General features: G+C 41.9%; 1 protein-coding gene across 1 annotated transcript in view; it reads left to right on the top strand.

The window, feature by feature from the left end:
- Nucleotides 1-19903, top strand: part of camkk1a (calcium/calmodulin-dependent protein kinase kinase 1, alpha a) — a 29497-nt gene that overhangs the window by 4324 nt on the left and 5270 nt on the right. The window contains exons 2-11 of the mRNA XM_070917292.1: nucleotides 907-954; nucleotides 2425-2478; nucleotides 7338-7389; nucleotides 8492-8625; nucleotides 11578-11614; nucleotides 11988-12009; nucleotides 13796-13884; nucleotides 15962-16161; nucleotides 17283-17336; nucleotides 17626-17699. Of these exons, the coding sequence (XP_070773393.1) occupies nucleotides 907-954; nucleotides 2425-2478; nucleotides 7338-7389; nucleotides 8492-8625; nucleotides 11578-11614; nucleotides 11988-12009; nucleotides 13796-13884; nucleotides 15962-16161; nucleotides 17283-17336; nucleotides 17626-17699 (764 nt within the window). The remainder of the gene's footprint in view (nucleotides 1-906; nucleotides 955-2424; nucleotides 2479-7337; nucleotides 7390-8491; nucleotides 8626-11577; nucleotides 11615-11987; nucleotides 12010-13795; nucleotides 13885-15961; nucleotides 16162-17282; nucleotides 17337-17625; nucleotides 17700-19903) is intronic.

The raw sequence follows: 19903 nt of genomic DNA, 5'->3' as shown, positions 1-19903 counted from the left end.
TCCAACCAATCAAAGACAGCCTTTTCTAAGTTCCACTGCCACCAGAGCCCCATCTTCTGTTCTATCTCTCACTCTTTGTCATAATCCCGGCCCACAGTAATTCACACCGTCATACCCTACAGTGCGTAACCCTCCAACCCTCACATCTCCCACAGCACCAACAGCAGTGTTCAGGACCAGCTACATAACCAGCATATTATGCAACCCACTGTATAATCTCATGTTTTCTAAAATACCTGTCCTGCCCTACGCCATGAGCTGGTGTAGTACTTTCTGTTTTGGTACACGTGTGTACTCCTACCTCCTCTCATCCTGCAAACACATTCCAGTATCAGGCCTCAGGCACTGGTCCGGCTCACACACACAGATACCCCCCCCCCCCCCCCCCCCCCCCCCCCCCCCCCCCACCAAATATAATGAGAGAACTGCTCTCAATCCATTTTCTTCACAGCTCCATCTCCTTCTTTTTCACATCTTTGCTTTTTTCCAGCTCATTGACTTTACCCCCACCCACCCCCGTGAAATTCTCCCCACCACCAAACCCCCCCCCTCCTTCTCCGTCCTGCTGTGGTCTGCCCTCCTGTGCCGTGCCTCTGGCTGACTCTGTGCTGTAGCAGTGGTTGCTATGGAACTGCAAATCAGCCATTTAAGCAGTAGCACTCTAATGGATTTGCAGACAGTAAACAGAAACTACAGACTGCATCGTTACCTACATCTCAGAAATAAATGACTTTCAACACGTATACACACACACACACAGCGGGAACATTTTGTTCCTGTACCAAAGACGGCCCTGTTTCTCTTTGCTTTACATGATGAAAGCATTCTGTCTGGTGCTGATGCTGATCGTGTTTATGTTGATGATATAGTTCCTCATGTCCCCATCTTTTATCTTCCCCCTCACAGGACTGTATCCAGTTGAACCAGTATAAGCTGAAGAGTGAGATTGGAAAGGTGAGTTTGTCCATTTGCCTCAATTTCAAGTTGTTGGGGGGGAAAAAAGCAGCAGCTCAGAGAAGATGGACCCTTTGCTCAGTTTATCTATGTGAGAAAATGGACACCAAAATCATTCAAAGCATGGACACACTAAAAGTTGTGAGTTGTCTTTATTATGTGGCTTGCAGATTCTTACATTAAGCTAAGTAAAATCTGATTTGATGTAGACAGGAAGGTTTGTTTTTGGAACTGTTGAGTTGAATACCACCCGTCCATCCACAGTAATGTTATTCCATATTTTATCCCACAATGTTCTGTTCTTGGCTCCATCTTCCTCTGCACCTGCTCAAGTTCTCCCATTCTAGAAACATACTAATGTTTACAATGTCCACGGTCTTAGTTTTAGCATGTTAGTATCGAAACATTTGGCAATTAGCACTAAACACAAAGTACAGCTCAAGCTGAAGGGACTGCCAGCCTCATGGTGGTGCCAGATGGAAAGTCAGACGATCACCAAACTCATTAGGATTCATCCTTTGGGGACTACGAATGTCTGTACGAAATTTTATGCCGTGACTGACGAAATAGAAACGTCTCAGCGTGACAAAACCAATAGATTGGATATAATAAAGAGGGGGAAATAAAAAAGCAAAATGGTAAAAAAAAGTGTGCAATATCCGTGTTTTGAAGGAAAGAATTAGTGTTGTAACTATAACATTTCAAACAACATGTGCCATTATTAAATCTGACGGCACACCAGATCCAGTACCAGGTTTTGCATTTCAAAAAGTGACACTTGGAGGTCTTGTGGTTGAAAAGCGTGCACATAATTTTACACTTTTAAAGGGCATTTCAAAATGGCTCATTAAGAGTAGAGATATTAAAGTAGTAGATATTAAAGAGGAAAAAATGAGTGTCGGAACATAGAGAATGTTGTGACATTTGTTACATAAATTTGGAAGAATTCACACTCTTACATGTGTTGACTAAAGCCCACAAATGGATTTTTCTCTGTCCATAAGACCAATCTCTTCTAAGTCCTGAGTCATTTATGATCCTCCAGCTGGCAAATCTGGCTGTACGAGACCTCAAAGGTGATATAAGTCACTTTATTTCATTTATGTGAGTGTTTGGTCAGCTTTTCCAGCAGTGTTGGTACTTCTGTGCGCTCATCAGAGAGGAAAACATGCGAGGAGAAAAGGACTGTGATGGTAAACACACATCCTGGGGCAGTGTGTGTGTGGGAGGAGCCATTCTGTGCTGCCAAAGACTAAAAATGTTGTGTTTGAATGGAAACGGTGCTGCCTTCAAAACATTCTGCCAGTATGGTGCTGCCGTCTGTTCTCAAAATGAGGCTTTAATAAAGAAGAGAACAGAATCCCTCACAAGTTTTGTTGATGAACCCCAAAATATATAATAATGTCATAAATATATATATATATATATATAGCATATATGAAAATGAATCTCTTTGTTGTTGTATTGCAGGGCTCCTACGGTGTGGTCAAACTAGCCTACAACGAGGATGATGACAAACATTATGTAAGTCTGTGCAATCATTTTACATTTCAGACACTTGTCTCTGATTAACAACTGAAAACAGTCCCTCTGCCACACAGCCACAGCTCCCACCAAGCCTCTCAGCCTCTATTGTCTAGACAGAGGAGCTTTACATGATGTCACCAGTGCTATTGATTTTCTTTTTTTTTCCCCGTCCACCTTGTTGCCTAGCTGTGAGTTCCATCCCCTCAAATTGCATCAGTTGCCTTGGAAGAAACTTGGAAATTAAAGTGGATTTCGGTGCCACTGAAAGTGCATCCAAGACTTTATTATCTATCTTCAAAGCGACGCTGCTGTTGCTCTGTGTGTTTAGGTAGCTGCTTTGAGGTCAGTTCACAAGGGAGAATCTGGATATGAGCCGGCATGCTGAGATGAGGTCATTTCAGCCGTTTTCCATCAAGGTGATTTGTTCCTGTAAAAGCCTGGCAAACTCGGCCCCTCCGAACGTAAGCCGTCTTATGTTTGAACACAACTAAGCTGCCCTGTACAGTAACAACAATGAAAGGGTTTGGATGAGTCACGTCGACATAAGCGTGCCAACTGTGGATGGGTTTAAGATGTACTTCTGAACTGGAGCCAGTAGAAGCTCGGAGCGAAACACAACCCAATATTAATTTGGGCTGATGCAGAATGGTAAACAACGGGAGTTTATGTAAGGACACGGGCGAGCCCTATAAGGTGAGTGCAACATTATAACAAGGGAGTCTTTATATAAACTGCCCCTCTGTGAGAGAAATAATGACATGCAGCTTTAAATAATGCCAGCCTGCAGAGCTGCTCAGACGTGCAGCAGCATACAACCTCGTCATTTTTCCTACAATATCTGCTTGTCACAAGTAAAGCATGACCAAACGTTTTATGGTTATGTTTAGGAAACTCACAGCACTTGGTTAAGATTAGAGAAAGACTGTGGCCTTTGGTTTAATATTGGATTCAGCAAGTTGACAGTGACTTGAAGCACGAGACACAATGTGTTTACTTTATTAGCATTTGACTGAAACCACAGTCTTTCCCGAGCCACCTCAAGAGTCACTCCTGCAGTTTTACACATGTAGTTCGCTTTGCTCCCGACTGAACTCTCCAAAGTTTGACAAAATAATAATCATCGGCTTATGTTTTAGACATTTTGAAGTATTTTACTGCATTACAAACCAGAAATGTAGGGTGTGGAATAAGTTTAGGGGGCATAGGGGATCTAACAAATAGCTATAAAGTTGCATTATGGGAATTATAGGCTGCAGTGGTTTTGGAATTTGACTCCTACTAAGAGATTAAAGTTCAGCAGATCTGAATGAACTACGATGTGCATATGTAAATGAGGTGCTCTCTTCGTGAGAGGCCTTCATGAAACTGCCTGCTGCTTTGCACCAGTACGTGTGAACGCAGCCATGTGCAAGATGCAATGTCATCTGTGTCAAAAAGTGCATTTCCATTCATCTGTTTTATGCCTTTTTTTTTTTCTTCAATTAGCTGGAAACGCCAGAAAGAAGTAAAAAGAATGTTTTAACTGTATTGCAGAGAAGTTTTCACACTCGGCTGAGGTGGAAATGGTGTATCAATTCCAACTAAATGCAACAATATACAATGGAAATAAACTTTGTGAATAAATCATAAATAAGTTTCTGCTCCACTGAAGAGACACAAAAATGGCGGCAGACAAAAGCATCAGATCTAACATGTTTTCTACATGTTTTTTTTTCTTCCTCCTCAATATGTCCCATCTGCCTTGGTATTTCTGTGTGTGCATACGCATATAAAGCTCTCGTGTTTGCTGCCCATGTGTCCACATTTAGTTTTCTAGCTTCCGTCTTTGTTTCTGCTTTGTGTGGAAGTGTTTTCACATTTGTTGCTGATTGTTGACACTGATGGGAAATGTTACCTTCCGGGACAGACTGCAGGTTATTGCAGGCCGGCTCAAATGACAAACACATCTGAAACAACAATGACAGGAATCAGGAGAGGAGGAGATGAGTAACGACGGCATGGAAGGGTGATTCTATTTCCCGGCAATCTGAGTTGGTTTCACACAAAACTGATTGGGTTTCTGCATGTGGAGCATCTGCGGCATGAGCCCACGTACAGTATGCAAAAATATCATCACACACACACACACACACACACACACACACACACACAGATACCATCCACAGGAAAGATATTATCTCGCGAGGTTCCTGCAGGCTCTCGTAGTTCACCTGTATTTACTTGACTCCCATGGGCTGGAAAATCTTCAAACAAAGATACAATAATGTGGTTTCTCAAAAGTAGATGTTCTTGTATGTTATGTAATAAAGTTATTTTGTTCATATTAAGTTGTAGCACTTAAAGCGACATCATACAAGAATTGGGGTTTTTTTTGTTTGTTTTTTTCCAGTTTTTGGAGTGCAATTCACCCTCATGGGCAGCTGTACACATGCATTTGTTGACAAGCTGAAGGATTTGGATTTGGTGGGCTAATTTATGGCTTGTGATCAAAAACTAGCGAGGTGACAACAACAACAACAGCAACAACAACACAAGACGTAGCAAGCCGGCTAATATAACTGACTCGTCCAACAGCAGGAAGGCCAGCTCGGTGTCGGTCTCGCAGCCTTTTATTCTGAGGTTGACTCTTTTCTGGCCTCTTGCTTGGTCGCACTGTTTTTCCTCTTCTTTTCCTCTGATTCCTCCGTCAACGTCCTCTTCAGTCTCCCCACCTCTGCCACGATGTCCGTACTGAGAATACCAGGCTAGACCCCTGTAGTGCTGTAAAGTGTTCCTCACTTCTCACACGTCGTCGTACCGCTTCAATGGCAACAGGCATTCAGGCACCATTCTCCTTATTACAATTCAGTGCACCATCAAAATGATTTGAAGCTGTTATTTTAAGGTAAAATGGTTGTGTAATGTTGCTTTAATTCAGTCCTCAGCCTTGGCATCAACATAGGGAAAACACTGATGAATATTTATGTTGATAAAGCAGCAGTGGTCAGTTTTATGATGAATGAAAGAGGCACAGTTGACTTGACAACCGCGGGATAAAAATAAAATGATATGATGACTAACTCAGTGCCAGTGTTATCTAGTCCAAGTGAGTGTGTGAAACCAGGTTTTATTGTCCCACATGTCGGCAGATTACTGAAGGCCTTTGAATGATGCGTGTCTTTGTTGTGGTGTCCTGTGTCGTATATAATTATCATGCTCACTTGATTGGCAGGCATCCAATTGTGATGCCTGCCAATCAAGCAGGCCGTTCACCAGCCTCAGGGGGCCAAAGTAAACCAAATGCACGCAGCATTCACTCAACTCATTTCAAATTGGCGCAGCGATGAATTTAAAGAGCTAATTATTAGCAGGTATTTGCTCTCAGAAGCAGGAGCAGTGTTTGCTTTCATTTGCTTAATGCGTTTCTGTCTCTCCAAGTCACTTACAGGAGAAGTCTGGAGACGCCTAAACCCGGTGCAGACACACACACACACACGCACACACACACACACACATACACACACACACACACACACACACAGAGCTGTGTATGGAAGCTGTATTCTGGGCCTGTTTACTTGAAACAAAAAAATTCAAAGAATATAAAATCCAGAATATATAAAAAATGTCAATATGTTATTATGCCTGTGTGCACACTGTTGAGTAAGTTTGTCATTTCATCTCATTCCCTCTCTCTCCCTTATCAGAGTAGTAGTGTTTAACTGCACCTTTTGTTTCTAGGTTTGCTCACTCAACCGTTATTTCTTGGGTGTAAGATTTTTAGATTTTCATCTCTTGGCAAACTTGCGGAAGTCTTGTTTACTTGCAAAGACTTGTTTGTCTACAGATTAGAGTGCTGAAGAATTCAGAAAAGGCACAGTGAGGGAACAATATGGTGACTGAGATCATACTCGAACCTTTTTATGTTCCACCTCCTACAAAACATTGTCACTGCTGTCGTGCTTTTGGCTTCTTTTGATCAACGCTACACAGAAGAACTTAACTTTAAGTCTTTAACTGAACTCAAATTACCTTTTGATTGTATCTTTTGAAGTACATTTACTGCAAGTGAGACTGCAATGAAGCACCTGCACCTGCCTACACAGGCAGAATCTAGCTTTTCAGATGGCAGCTATTTAGTGGAGCTCCACCATCAATCCCAGATTCTGCAATGAACTCTGGTTTAGTCGTGAATAATAAAACTGGCAGAGTGCCTGTATGGCAACATGAACTTTGCAATCGAAAAGCTGCAATAACTCTGAATGTTGCTTAACAATTTTTAACTGTTTGATGACTGTGGCTGAGTCATGAACCACCCTCACACAAGTCTACACACGCGCACACACACACACACACACACACACACACACACACACACACACACACACACACACACACACACACACACACACACACACACACACACACACACACACACACACACACACACACACACACACACACAGGCAGCACACCATGGAAACTGTGTTCAGGGAAAGATCTGCTTTCTTGCCGAGCCTGGTTTCTGCACAGTCATAGCCATGGTGACCACAAAAGGAAACTGTTTGTGGTGTTGAAGTCGTAGGAAATGTTCCACCTTCACATGAATTAACAATCAGTGAAATCACATTGACATGCTGACAGCATTGTAGTTCGAGTATTTTGGAGAAATATCTGACATGAAGTAAATGTCATTTACTTTCTCTCGTCTTCCTTCTTCCACAACCAACTCCCTGTAACGAGGCGTAGTTATGACTTGGAGTCTCTATATATTCCTGCTTGCAGGTGTAGTTTTCTTTTTGGAGTGACAGGTTTACTGTTTATACTAGCTATATGTGAACACGCTGTATGATCCAAATCTTTTTCCACTTTCCTAGGCCATGAAGGTGGTGTCCAAGAAGAAGTTAATGAAGCAGTGTGGTTTTCCACGTAAGTCCTATTCTACTCTGTTTATTCTATTGAACAAGAAATTTGAGAACCCGGATTTAAGTAGTCAACGATGGATACAATGGATGGTGTGTCACTTCGGGCTAGGTCAATACCTCCATCTGACACCAGACAAACCCACTGGATCACCAGTCTGTTGTTTAGTAACGGCACTACAGGTCCCTGACAGTGAGAATGACCCACACTAACCCCACTGGATGAGACTGATTTGGCTGTGCACATAATGGTAATAGCAAACACTACCATGACGGCCATGGTAGGTTGAATGCCAGTGAATGACAGCTTTCGTGAGCTACAAAAGAGGTCTGACTCTTATTGTTTTAAGGAACATGACGGGCGAGGAGCTGCTTTCGTCACTGTTCATTACAAAAACGTCCAAAATGTAATGTGTTTAATATTCAGAGCTCCTGAGAAGTTGAGTAATCTGCGTTGGATTGCAGGTCCAACCGATTTGTCAACTGTGACAAACAACAACGGACAAATTTCATAGAGGAAAAGGAACAGCAGTTACAAACTCCAACATGATGGACATGTATACAGAGAATATAGGTGGTTGACAAATGCTACGCACGCTAATTAGCGTGTAACTTAATATAACCAACTTTGGTCTGCCCTTTGAAGTTTCAAGATTGTGTCAGACTTGAACTAGATAGGCAACAGTTGATCTAATGAATGTTTTGAATACTTTCAGAGCGAAATGATCCCTAATCACAAGAGGTGGCTCACTCCAAAGGAGGAGAAAGATGCTCTGCAAAACCTAAATCTATAACCTAAACGTAACCATTTGAGGAAGCATGTTGGGTTTTTTTTGACGTTGTAACAAGATATTTTTCATGTAATTATGACATATTTCCTCGTTATTACTAGATACCAAATTCAGTTTTTACAAGAAACCTTTCTTGTTGTAACAACATATGACTTTATCTTGTTATATCATAAAACTTTCACAAAAACCAACAGAAGTTAAGTGATCGCTCAAATTTGTCTTATTTCTCATTTTCCTGTTACTCAGATTTTGAACAGAGAGCACAACAATGAATCATTTAGTAAAGTTGTGTGTGTGGTTTGTGTCGTGGGTCTGCAGGTCGCCCACCCCCAAGAGGACCAAAGGCAGCCCAAGGAGAGCAGCCCAAAATCTTAGGACCCCTGGAGCGGGTCTACCAAGAGATTGCCATCCTTAAAAAACTGGACCATGTCAACATTGTCAAGCTGGTGGAGGTGAGAGTATCTCTGTCGTGTGGTTGTTACTGAGCACAAAACAGTAAATGGTTACAGCGTTTGCATTCAGAAACCAACCAGTGCATCAGTCCTATTGCTATTAAACTTACAGATGCATTAATGCTGGAAACTGGTCAAATTAGGGAAGGTGGTATTTTCTTATGTTGCTGTTGTTCAGTGATGGCTCTCTGAATAAGCATTTTACATTGAAAATGTTCAAGTATACTTGGATTAGAAGGTGCCCTGAGCAGTTTTTAGCCATGAAAGCCGCGGAGCACTACGGATGGCATTGTCAGACTGAAATATCTCAACAACTATTGGATGGTACAGTAAAGGCTGGGGATAGATGGCAGACATATACATGCCATGAGCAGGAGGTTGCTTTTGTGTGTGTTTGTGGTCTAGAAAAGAGAAATAGCTATATTTACAACAAATGGGAATTAACATGACATTCGAAACAGCGCAGCTATTTTCTGTAGCCTTTTAATCCACGAGTATGAGCATTCTCATACCTGGCTTTGAAGAAACTCATAGAAAGAAAGAAAAAACTTGAAATACTAAACATTGTGGCACATTACTGTAAATTACTAACAACTAGCACACGCAAATAACTAGCACAAAGAGCAACCATGTGGTACCCCTCCTCGCCAAGTGGGCAATTGTGAGCCAATTAAGGCTGAATCACTCAAAGAAACTTCTTTCTTTCAACACATGCGAAAAAACTAGCAGAATTATTCTTTATTTTTTCCATCTCTTGCCATCATCAGTTCAATATTCTAATTTGTCCAAAGCTCATGACTTTCCCATCAGCCTCACATGTACTTTGTGTTTAGTGCTAATTGACAAATGCTAGCATGGCTGTGGATTCTTAGTCCTGTCATACGAATTGCAAGCATATATTTTGTTTAGTAGTTGGAGTTAAATGAATAAATGGCATCTTGCAGTAGGTAAACGTGTCATTTCATAACAGTTTCTCTGATAAAAGCGTGTGGACATCCACAACAGGTATTAAGTCCGTTGTGGTCAGGATTATCCTTTACCCCTGTGTCTTCAGATAACCTTCCTTGCTGTGTAGTCTGATTCATGCTTTGCATTTGTGTCACATCAGTTTATGTCAGACCAAAAAGGTGGATAAACCCGGTGCTGCCAGGAAACAGGTGGGGGAAAGGAGATGAGGTTTACCCTCCAGCACATCCATCACACTTCTATCACTGGACCTTTACGGCGTCTAGGTGATATATTCTGGAAAAACAAAGCATCCGCCCTGTAAATGGATTCTTAGAGCCGACGCGCTCGCGAGTCGGGGAATTTTAAAGATGGATGGACTTTCAGTTTCTACACAGGCCGTTGTTTGTGAAATATTATAGCCGATTTTGAAGATGCGACTCAAGATGCCCGCCGCTCCCTTTGCGATATCATCAGTGTTTTTCAATCTTGGCCAGATGGCGGGGGCACCGCCGCCGTGGTCGGGAGTTAAGCTCGGGGAGTCAGTCAGTAGGAAAGCTGTCTGGCTTGCTCGGGTGTGCCAGAAATATAAAAGAGTTTTTAAGTAAAAGCAGAGTACTTGTGCTCCTGTGTGCTCGCTCCAGCAGTGAAGACACACACACACACACACACACACACTCATCTCTCTTCTTTGTCCGCCCTCACTCTCCCTCGCATAATGGGCATATGTAGGCAGTGGGAAAACCTGCTTTCCTCCTCTCCATCTCCCTCTGTTCATCCTTTTAAATGGGCTGTGCTCGGGTCAGGATCACATTCATTATGGGTCTCCAACTGATTCCCGTGAGAGTGCAGTCCAGTCCGCCTAATTACGAGGAGACTTTTTTTTTTTTCTTCTCTCGTTTTGAAACATTAAAGCAGACACCGAGTGGAACAGATTAAAACTGATGAAAGTGATATGGTCATTCGTCACAGATGGTTTGGGAAGAGACAATCGAACCGGCCCCGCACTCGCCAAGACATGCAGTTGTTATGAGAGCAGACACTTAAACAGTGCCAAGCTCCGTTTATGCCATTTCTCCACAAGTCGAGATACACTTTTAATGCATCTCAGTCGCTGCATTAGTCAGCATCTACAAATAAAATTCACCCGGCTACTAATGGTTTGGAACAAAGGGAGAAAAATAATGCGTGATGCAAAACGAGCAGTATTTATTTAAGCAAACAGGTATACGATAGTATGTGCAAACATTCACCTACTGTTTCATGGCCTGTTAAAACCGATATGAGTAAATACTGTTCCTGTTGCTTAAGGGAGATTTGCTGCCCTTGTTTTTCCAGTACTGTGTGTACTGTGTGAAGTTTACCTTACACTGTGGCCATTTGAATTCACCAGGATGTGGTGTTTACACAGATGCTCCAGGTGGGCCGCGTGTCCCGTGGTTTACTGGGAGCTGTGAGGCAGTTGCCTTTCAGAAGCATAACAGAAACATGCAGTAGTACTCCCCCAAGACATATAAACAGACCCTGTCTAGAGACAGTGTTCCTCTGTAGAGAAGCTGTACACATTGAACAGAGAGCCAGAGGAATTGGGGCTAAAGGGGGCCCCACAGCTCAATTTTGACGTCCCCGCAGTAGGTTAATCCGGCCTCGAACCTGACCGACTGTGAATTCGCGCAAAACCATGCAAAGCCGGCATTTTAAATTACAGCTCCCACCAAATGTCCTAACTGTTGAGAATTACAAGCAGCTTTCAAATGAGAGCGAAGAAAAGGCCAAAAGGTCGTTTTTCAACAAGTATCAAGGCTGCTGTCATTACAGTTCCCTCTCATAACTCTGCTCAGGCCTTTGTAAGGGAGGAGAGACTTTTAAATTGTGCAACGTTTGGGTCCTGAATGCATACTGCCAGCTTTAGAAATGATCATAAAGGAAGAAGCGTGTCTAGGTTCAACACACCTACAGTTCAGGACCTTGACGTCTTCATTCATGATGCTTATCTTTATGTTGCAGGTGCTGGACGATCCAGCAGAGGACAACCTTCACATGGGTATGCAGACCACATTTACGTTCTTTGTCCGACTCTATCACTCTATTCATGCCCTCTCTCACACGTGCGCATATGCCACCAACAAGTGTTCATGCAACTTATTCATAATTCAGATCATCTCTTGCTTCCCTTCCACGCCACCTCGGGGCTCTCACATTATGCAGAAATCTTCCATCAGCAGTGCCAGGTCGCAGTTAGGGCGCCTGAAAGTGTGACTCTTTATGTGCTTAATGTGACACATTCTGCTCATTTAATGATCTTGTAAGGGGATAATGTAATGCTGGGCTGGTCAGACCCAGCTGAAGGAATGAAGGAATGAATAGTTGGGTCTTACGTGTTCCTAATTTCCTTCTCCCTCCCCTTTTTCTGACAGTGTTTGAGCTGATGCGCAAGGGGTGAGTAAAGAACATGTCCTTTCATTAAATAATTTAAGGCTCATCCCCTCTGTTCCTCTACCTCCATCTCCTCACCCCTCCATCCCTCCGTCCCTCCGTCCCATGCCTCGGCCCCTGCCATGTCCTCCTTCATTGCTCCAGGCTGACACAGTGCCTGTGTTTGTTCCATCCCATCTTCAAAGGGATTCATAATGTTCTTAGGTTTTCAGAATTATTACCAGTGGCAGTCAGCCGTGTAAATGTTCCCCGTCCTGATGCGTGTGCTGTTCCTTCCCACACCACTCGAAATGTGTGATGATCTAATGATCTGAGACCTTTTGTTATTCTAAGCAAATGGAGGTGGGAGGGGGGGACAGCTGGTATCATCTCACTTACGTGCATAAAGAAGTTGTGCTCTCCTAATAAGGAGATAAGCTCTATTTGTTAGCTTCTTCATGTTGAGAGACGGCGTTTGCTCTCTTGTTGCCCCTCGCAGAAAGATGATAGACAGTCGAGCTGATTAACACTGCTGCTATTAATGTTGCTTCTGCTACTCACAAAGATGATAAAGTGCTACTATGACTGTTACTGCTGCTTCTGTTGATACAGCCACTGCCACTAATACTGCTCGTACTGTTACGGCTGATTCTACCACTCTAACTTCAGTACTTATATTTGTATAAGCGCAAAGTGTTTCAAATATTTGCTGTTTCTCAAATATGACGATTTGCTGATTTTTTTTTCAGTTTTCTTCGGTAGATTTGAATAATGTTTTTAAACCGTTATTAAATGCGCTATAACACGTTGTAAACTTGTGATCAGCTAATATATAGATATCTTATCATTTATTACAAAAAAAACATCAACCCCATATCAGGACATTAGAAACAAGTTGACTTGATACTTCATTACACACTATAAAATTGTAGTAAAATGATATTGCTTATAAAAGTTATAAGCATATTTTTTTATAAGCATTGAAGAAGGCTGTTTGACTTCTGTTTTGTGTGTGTTTAGCTTTTTATGGTTCTCTCCACGCTCCTACTGTCATGTTCATACTGCAGATGTGTGTTTGTGACACCACCACTGACACACTAATGTTAAAATAATCACAGATACTTTGTTCGACGTTGTTAAATAATATTATATAAATTATAAATACATACACTTTGTGTGTGAATAAACCATTTCTTAAATGTTTATCTTCTGATTTGAAATAGTAAATGGAGGTGAAGATGAATCTATGATGAAAGTCATCATTAATTGGCAGCCCTAAACTCCAATATATATCTTACAGCATTGTTTAAATGTACCACTGCCGACTTGTATATTACCAACATACGGTATGAAACAATCAGCTCCTCTTGGGACCACGAGGCTGTGATGGATGTTTTACCTTTTAAGACAACAAACCCACGCACTGCAGCTCAGTGTGCATTGTTGGAACAGATCCAGGTTTCTCAGTACATGCTGTTCTTCAAGGTATCGCCTCAGACCGGCTGATCTCTGCTTTAAACAACAAGAACCCCTTGTGTTCATATATATGAATAAAGCTGCTGTGGAGGGATAGATAGAACAATTGAACTCCCCTTTTAAGCACTATTAAGCCATTAATGATCTGTGATGTTGGATCGGGGCGTTTATGTCTGCTCAGACGGGTATCCCATTCGAACGTCTTCGCATTTGGAATCAAATTCCAGTGCTGATAATGAAAGCACTTATAGACATGGGCTGTGGATTCGTCTGTCTCACTGTCTGTTTGTTTTCTACACTGCCTGACTGACTCACTGACGGCGTGGATTTGCAGTCCAGTGATGGAAGTGCCCACGGACAGCCCTTTGTCAGAAGAGCAGGCGAGGTTGTATTTCAGAGACGTCATCCTGGGCATAGAGTACTGTAAGTATCTCGGGCAGACCGAGGCCCGTCTTTGAGTCTATGGAACATGTCTGTGAAGCGTTTAAGTGAAACCCATTTATATAAAGAGATATGAGAATGCAGTTTTGCAAGTGTTTCTAGTGGCCAGGAAAGAAATAAAAACATTTGGATCTCTGTGTCTTTCCAACAGTAAGCTCTGGTAGCATTTTCCTTCTTTTTGTTTTTATTAATTTTTTTATCAAAGAGAACAAAGTGTTCTTGACCCTCTATTTCCATGCCCCGGGGCGTCTGGCTGCAGATGTGTGCTGTCCACCTCATCAGTATCGAGCCTCTGTTCAGTGAAACAGATTTTCTCAAGCTGTGTCCTCATTTGCGGTACTAGATCCATTTCACCGGGCTGTGAGCCTAATGATTGGGGATCAATGCTGCCTCTGTCTGAGCTCTGAGGTCCAGCTCAGAGACTCTTAGAAACAGCCACATGCATATACGCAGACACTTTAGGTATTTTCACATGGCTGTTTAGTGCTGACACCTCGTGAGTCATGCTGCAGGTCAGCTACATTTCCTGCTCAAGGGTATTTCAGCAGGGCAGATGATTGGCTTCTGTTGCTGAGCCTCTTCAAAAAATACGACCGTTGACTCTGGTTAAGATACTATTTGGAGTATATTGGTACAAAGTATAGTTTTACCAAAATGATGGTGACAACAAACTGTGGGACCCCAAGTGTTCAATATTAAATAAATAAAAAAGACATTATGAAAACAATAATCATATGAATTAAATGTGAAAAATAAAAAATGAACTGGTCATTTGTGAAATGAAAGTTGCATATATCGATTTTTTTAATTTCATTATAAATATTCTAATTTCAAAATGCCCTTTTTCAACAGTCTGTTTATAATAATTGTTGATACTAATAAAATTCTCTGAATATTTTGAAAATAGGAATAATAAAATAACATTTTGTAATAATGAGCTGAGTTTCAATCATTTCTTCAATTATTTCAAAAATGATTGTTTCATTTACGTATTTTACACAATTTATTCAATTATTTGTTGATTATTTTTTTAATATTGAACGCTCAGGCGCTCCATAAGAAACCCCCAAAGTAGTCAACGTGCGTTGTCTTTCTCTTAATGAACACATTTGTGTCGAAATGTCGAAATAGTACGTCTTCTAAAACCTAAATCAGACTAAATTCTAGATATCAGTCGTCATTCTGTAGGTCACTGACGTTGTGTGTTTTTAATGTGAGCGTTATTAGTGCTAACGATGTTTAATTGCAGAGGCTTTTAATAAGTCGAGTGCTTCATCTTTTAATGAGACCTCCTCAGACAAGAAGGCACCACTTATCCAATCAGCGAAGTGTCCAGGGCTTAGCTCCAGACGGCTGTTAAGTGTTAAGGCTCAGAGATGTACTTAACTTTCGGTCTTGGATGAACTCCAGTTCACAGTATTCACATCATTTTTATGGTCAAATTTGTTAGCTTCCATTATCATGATTCTTGCCACCTGTTATAAAATGCACTTCATAATCCTCTACATGAACAAAAAGCACAATTTACATTCACATTATTACACGGCATTATTTGATATCTGTTATTGTATTTTATGTATGTAATTGTAGTTGTAATGTGTTTGGCCCAAACTGATTTCTGGCAATATATCTTTACAGCTGAAGGCCAGATTGACCCCCCCCCTCCATTCGCTGTCGTTATTTATGTTCCCCACCGCATGATTCCTTAATGATTTTGGTGTTTCTGCTTGGTACCATCTGGCTTTATGACAAGGTATCTCAAAACCAAATGGCTCGGTTTCCATGGCATTTGTTGTGGATATTATGGTCCCCAGAGGGTGATGGGAAGAAGAAATATATATATATATATATAAGTCTTACTGGAAGATTCACACTTACCCAGAGGATAAACCTTCAAAACTCAAAAACGTTTAGACAGTCCATTTTATCCAGCCCCACCGAGAGTAAGGGTCCAAGAATAATGAAATCATCAGGATGTTGTTTGTCTGGTTTGTGGCAGTTCAGAGGTTGCAGTAATTCTAAAAATCTGACCGTTAACTTCCTCTTTGTTTATCCTCAGTGCACTACCAGAAGATTGTCCACCGGGACATCAAGCCTTCTAACTTGTTACTGGGGGACGATGGCCATGTGAAGATAGCGGACTTCGGGGTCAGCAACCAGTTTGAGGGGAATGATGCTTTGCTGTCCAGCACTGCTGGCACTCCTGCGTTCATGGCACCAGAGACCCTTTCAGACACCCGAAAGAGTTTCAGCGGGAAAGTGAGTTAACTCTACATTCGTAAAGATAAATGTGGCATGCTTCATCTGTGCCAGTCTGGTATTCAGTGATTGTGCCTGGGTATGGACTGTACTGGACTGTACTGTGGTTACAGCAGCTGCTGGCTTAAGCCTTAACCTCATGATTTGAAAATGAGAACCATTAAACCAAGATGAGTTTTCAGTCCTTTGCCGGCCTGCTAATCCGTGGGGCAAATTGACATTTTCGGTCTTTTCCCCTGTGTGTTTGCTGGTTTTAATACAAAGCAAGCCAGTAATACAGCTGAGAACAGCACCATTCCCAGAGTCAAGAAATGGAACAAGGTTTTACATGCCTGATATTGATACTTTTACAAGCATTGATCAGTCATGTTAGTCAAGGATAACCTACCACTCCTCCATATCGATTCCATTGAATCCCCTATGCCTCTGCAACAAGTCCACATTATTTGCAAACCAATCAACCGCAAAGCTTGAATTTCTTTAATACAAGTTAAAGAAATTATTAACGTAATTCCTCCATAACTCTTGCAGTATGAAAGATCTGTTGAGGCTTGTGAATCAGCCCGAACATCTGATTTACGAGAACCCTCCCTCTCCGTCACCGATGGCAGACTGATGGATTTGCTAAAGGAAGGACTTTGCATGCCCATGAGAGAAGGGCCAGAATAGAATATTTGATTGCAGACAGAAAGAGAGGCGTTCAAGTGCCTCAATCTGCTTGTGTTTTTCCTGGATTTGTTCAAGCCATGCTCCAGAGAGCTTTGTGTCCATTATGCACAAACATGTGTGACTTGGGTATAAATCAGCAGTGAAATATTTAATATGTCATATGTCACTTAAAACCCCCTCAGCAAATCTGTGGCATTGAGATAGGTTTGTAGGAGAGCTATTCATACAGGGAGAGAGCCGGGTGGACAGCTGCAGTGCCTCTGCTGTCTGATCCCGTCCACCTCCGAGGTGCCAAAAAATTACCTTAAAATGTCCCATAAATCAGTCTGATTTAGGTCACCAAGAAGGGGTTTGGATCGCTGCAGTGTGTTTCTAAATGCACGGTTGTTGTTTTTTTCCAGTCTGTTTGCCATTATGTCGCATTTAATGTCACTACTGGCACTTTCTTAAAGGCGCTGGACATGTGGGCCATGGGAGTCACTCTCTACTGTTTCGTCTTTGGGAAGGCAAGTCTGCACACTGTCACTTATCAACACGTGGTCCACAAAGGGTTAACAGTAAAGTGTTCATTTCACAGACTCCTATGCTTGTTAACAGCACTCAGTAGTATTTCAGCAGGAACACTATATCACCACTTTTTTAATGTTTGATTTTCTAGCGGCATCATTTATTTTAATGAATGCTAGAGGCGGATTTATTTCTGCTGTAGCGAGTTGTCTTCAGTGTAGTAGTTCAGTAGGAATTCAGTGTACCTTCCTCATGTTTTTCACTGTCTTGCCTCTGCTCCACCTGCAGTGCCCGTTTATTGACGAGTACATATTGGCTTTGCACAATAAGATAAGGACCAAGCCTGTGGATTTCCCAGAAATGTAAGTCCATCTCCTGCCCTCCACTTCCACCTCCAGTCCACAGCTGTCGTCGTCGTCGTCTTCCCCTGTTTTCCATCTCCTCATCTGCATTTCAGTCGCAAAGCCATTTTCTTCCCTGTTTTCAGCTGCAAATTACACCTTCAAAAATATGAATAGCTTGGCAGAGCAGCTAGTGCCAGCACACAGTAAATGTCACCTGTATGCGATCAAAACAAGCATTGAAATAGCAAACGGGGACATCAGCGGCCTGGACACGTACAAGCCACTGTGCTTCCCCTATCTTCCCTTGTCCTAAAAGCTGTTAAGAAAAAAACGCGGGGGCTGAAACTCTGAAACAGAGAGAGATGGAGAGACACAGGCAGGGAGAGGCTGGCAGTGGTGATAGACTGATGAAGTATAAACACAGCACACGTGAAGGGGCTGTTATTGGCAGCTGGAGTGTGTGTCAGGACAGGGAGTTATATTGTTATTGATAAGTGTCCTCCCCCAGTGCGCTCAAGAGACTCCTTGGCTGTGCGGAAAGCTCGTTCATTATGAGCCTCGCCCTCCTCCCGAACAGAACATCGCACCACCTAATGGAATCACCTCCACACAGCACCTATCAGTGACCGTCAGCAGCACCTTGTTGTCAGCACTGATGGGGCCATTATACCGAAGGTGTAGTTCAGTTAATGTTGACGCTGTCGCTATGATCAATGGCTGAGCTCACAAACTTATTTTACTGGGATACTGATGACCTCTATTCTCATCATGCATCCATTCCTAAATTTATCAGTGTCGGTGAAATGCAACACGGTAAACTCAGCTGTTGAAGAGCATTGACTTCACTTTGCTGTTAAGTCCTGAGCAGGACAAAATGTCCTATAAATCAGTGGTTCCCTCACAGCCTGTCAGCTGAAGTCAACATACCAGTAGCCATTATTTCACTAACCATTTTAACTGTTTATCCATTATTTGCAGCTATATCTTAACATTTATCCATTACAGTAATTTTAACTGTTTGAACTGTTTATCCTACTTTTCACGCACTCTCAATCACAACATATAGTGTTCATATGATACCGCTGACTTCATTTGAGGATACGTTTTTTGTTTTTTTTAATTCAAATTGTGATTTCTATTTTTTCAAATTGGTTTAGCTCCTCCACAATCTTCCCACGACAGAAGTATCCCCTGAAGTAAAAGCAGCCCTGGTTACTTCAAAAGCCAATTATTTTCTTCGTCAACACCCACTTTACGTTTTGGGAGTTAGGCGTGTAAACGAGAACATCAAAATGATCCATGGGTCATCATCATCTTTGTCATTCATTGCGATGCTCAGTTGAGCACACACTCGACCGTATGCTGAGTTATAGAAAGACAATCGTTCTCTCAGAGGAGAGAAAAGTGGAACTTCTTCGTACTTTCTAGTTCGTCCTTTTTTCCTGTTTCCAGTGAACGCAATGGTTGCATGGGATAAATATCCTGCTTCTACTGATATGAACAGCCTTTTAGTAAAAGATCAGTCTTACTTCAGTGTACCGCCGTCAGCCAATGTGGCACATAAACGTAAACATAAAATGTTATCATGAGGCACTGAAAAAAAATGTATACCCTGATATTGCATTTATATTTGATACTCAGATGTGTCTCCAGTTGGCCTGAATTCTGTTATGTATAAAAAAAATAAATCAAGAAATGGTCTTAAAAAGTAAAAGTAGGATATAATAGCTTTATATAAAGTAGCTAAAGTAACTTTGATCAAAGCGTTGGCAAATAAGGAAATAAGGACTACAATCATGTCTTCCCACTGTGCCCTTCCGCAAACACTGAAACAACCTACAGCAGACCTGCAGAGGTGGTGTGTCAGAGCTGAATCACATCACTTCATGCACTCCGTGTCATCAATAAAACTACCCATCATACATTGTATCCAGCATTATATGAGCTTCAGTGTACTTAGTCATTCAAGAAGAAAGGTTATATAAGAAAATTTCCCTGACGCTACTTGGGATATTATTCATAAAAATCGTACAAAATGTATGTTTATTTGTCTCTGATTTTCTGAAACTGAGAATGTGGAGGTTGACCTAGAAGCTATTCGACCACCCGACAAGCGCCACTAACGGAGTGCGCGGGCTCCTTTAAACCACCTCCTGAAGCAGTTCAGAGGTGGTTGTGAGATAATTAACAAGATAAGGAAGAAGCTTTACCTCTTGTGGCCT

This window comes from Enoplosus armatus, chromosome 13, assembly GCF_043641665.1.
Source record: "Enoplosus armatus isolate fEnoArm2 chromosome 13, fEnoArm2.hap1, whole genome shotgun sequence".
Classification (NCBI taxonomy): domain Eukaryota; kingdom Metazoa; phylum Chordata; class Actinopteri; order Centrarchiformes; family Enoplosidae; genus Enoplosus; species Enoplosus armatus.
This window is presented reverse-complemented; position numbering and strand designations above follow the sequence as displayed.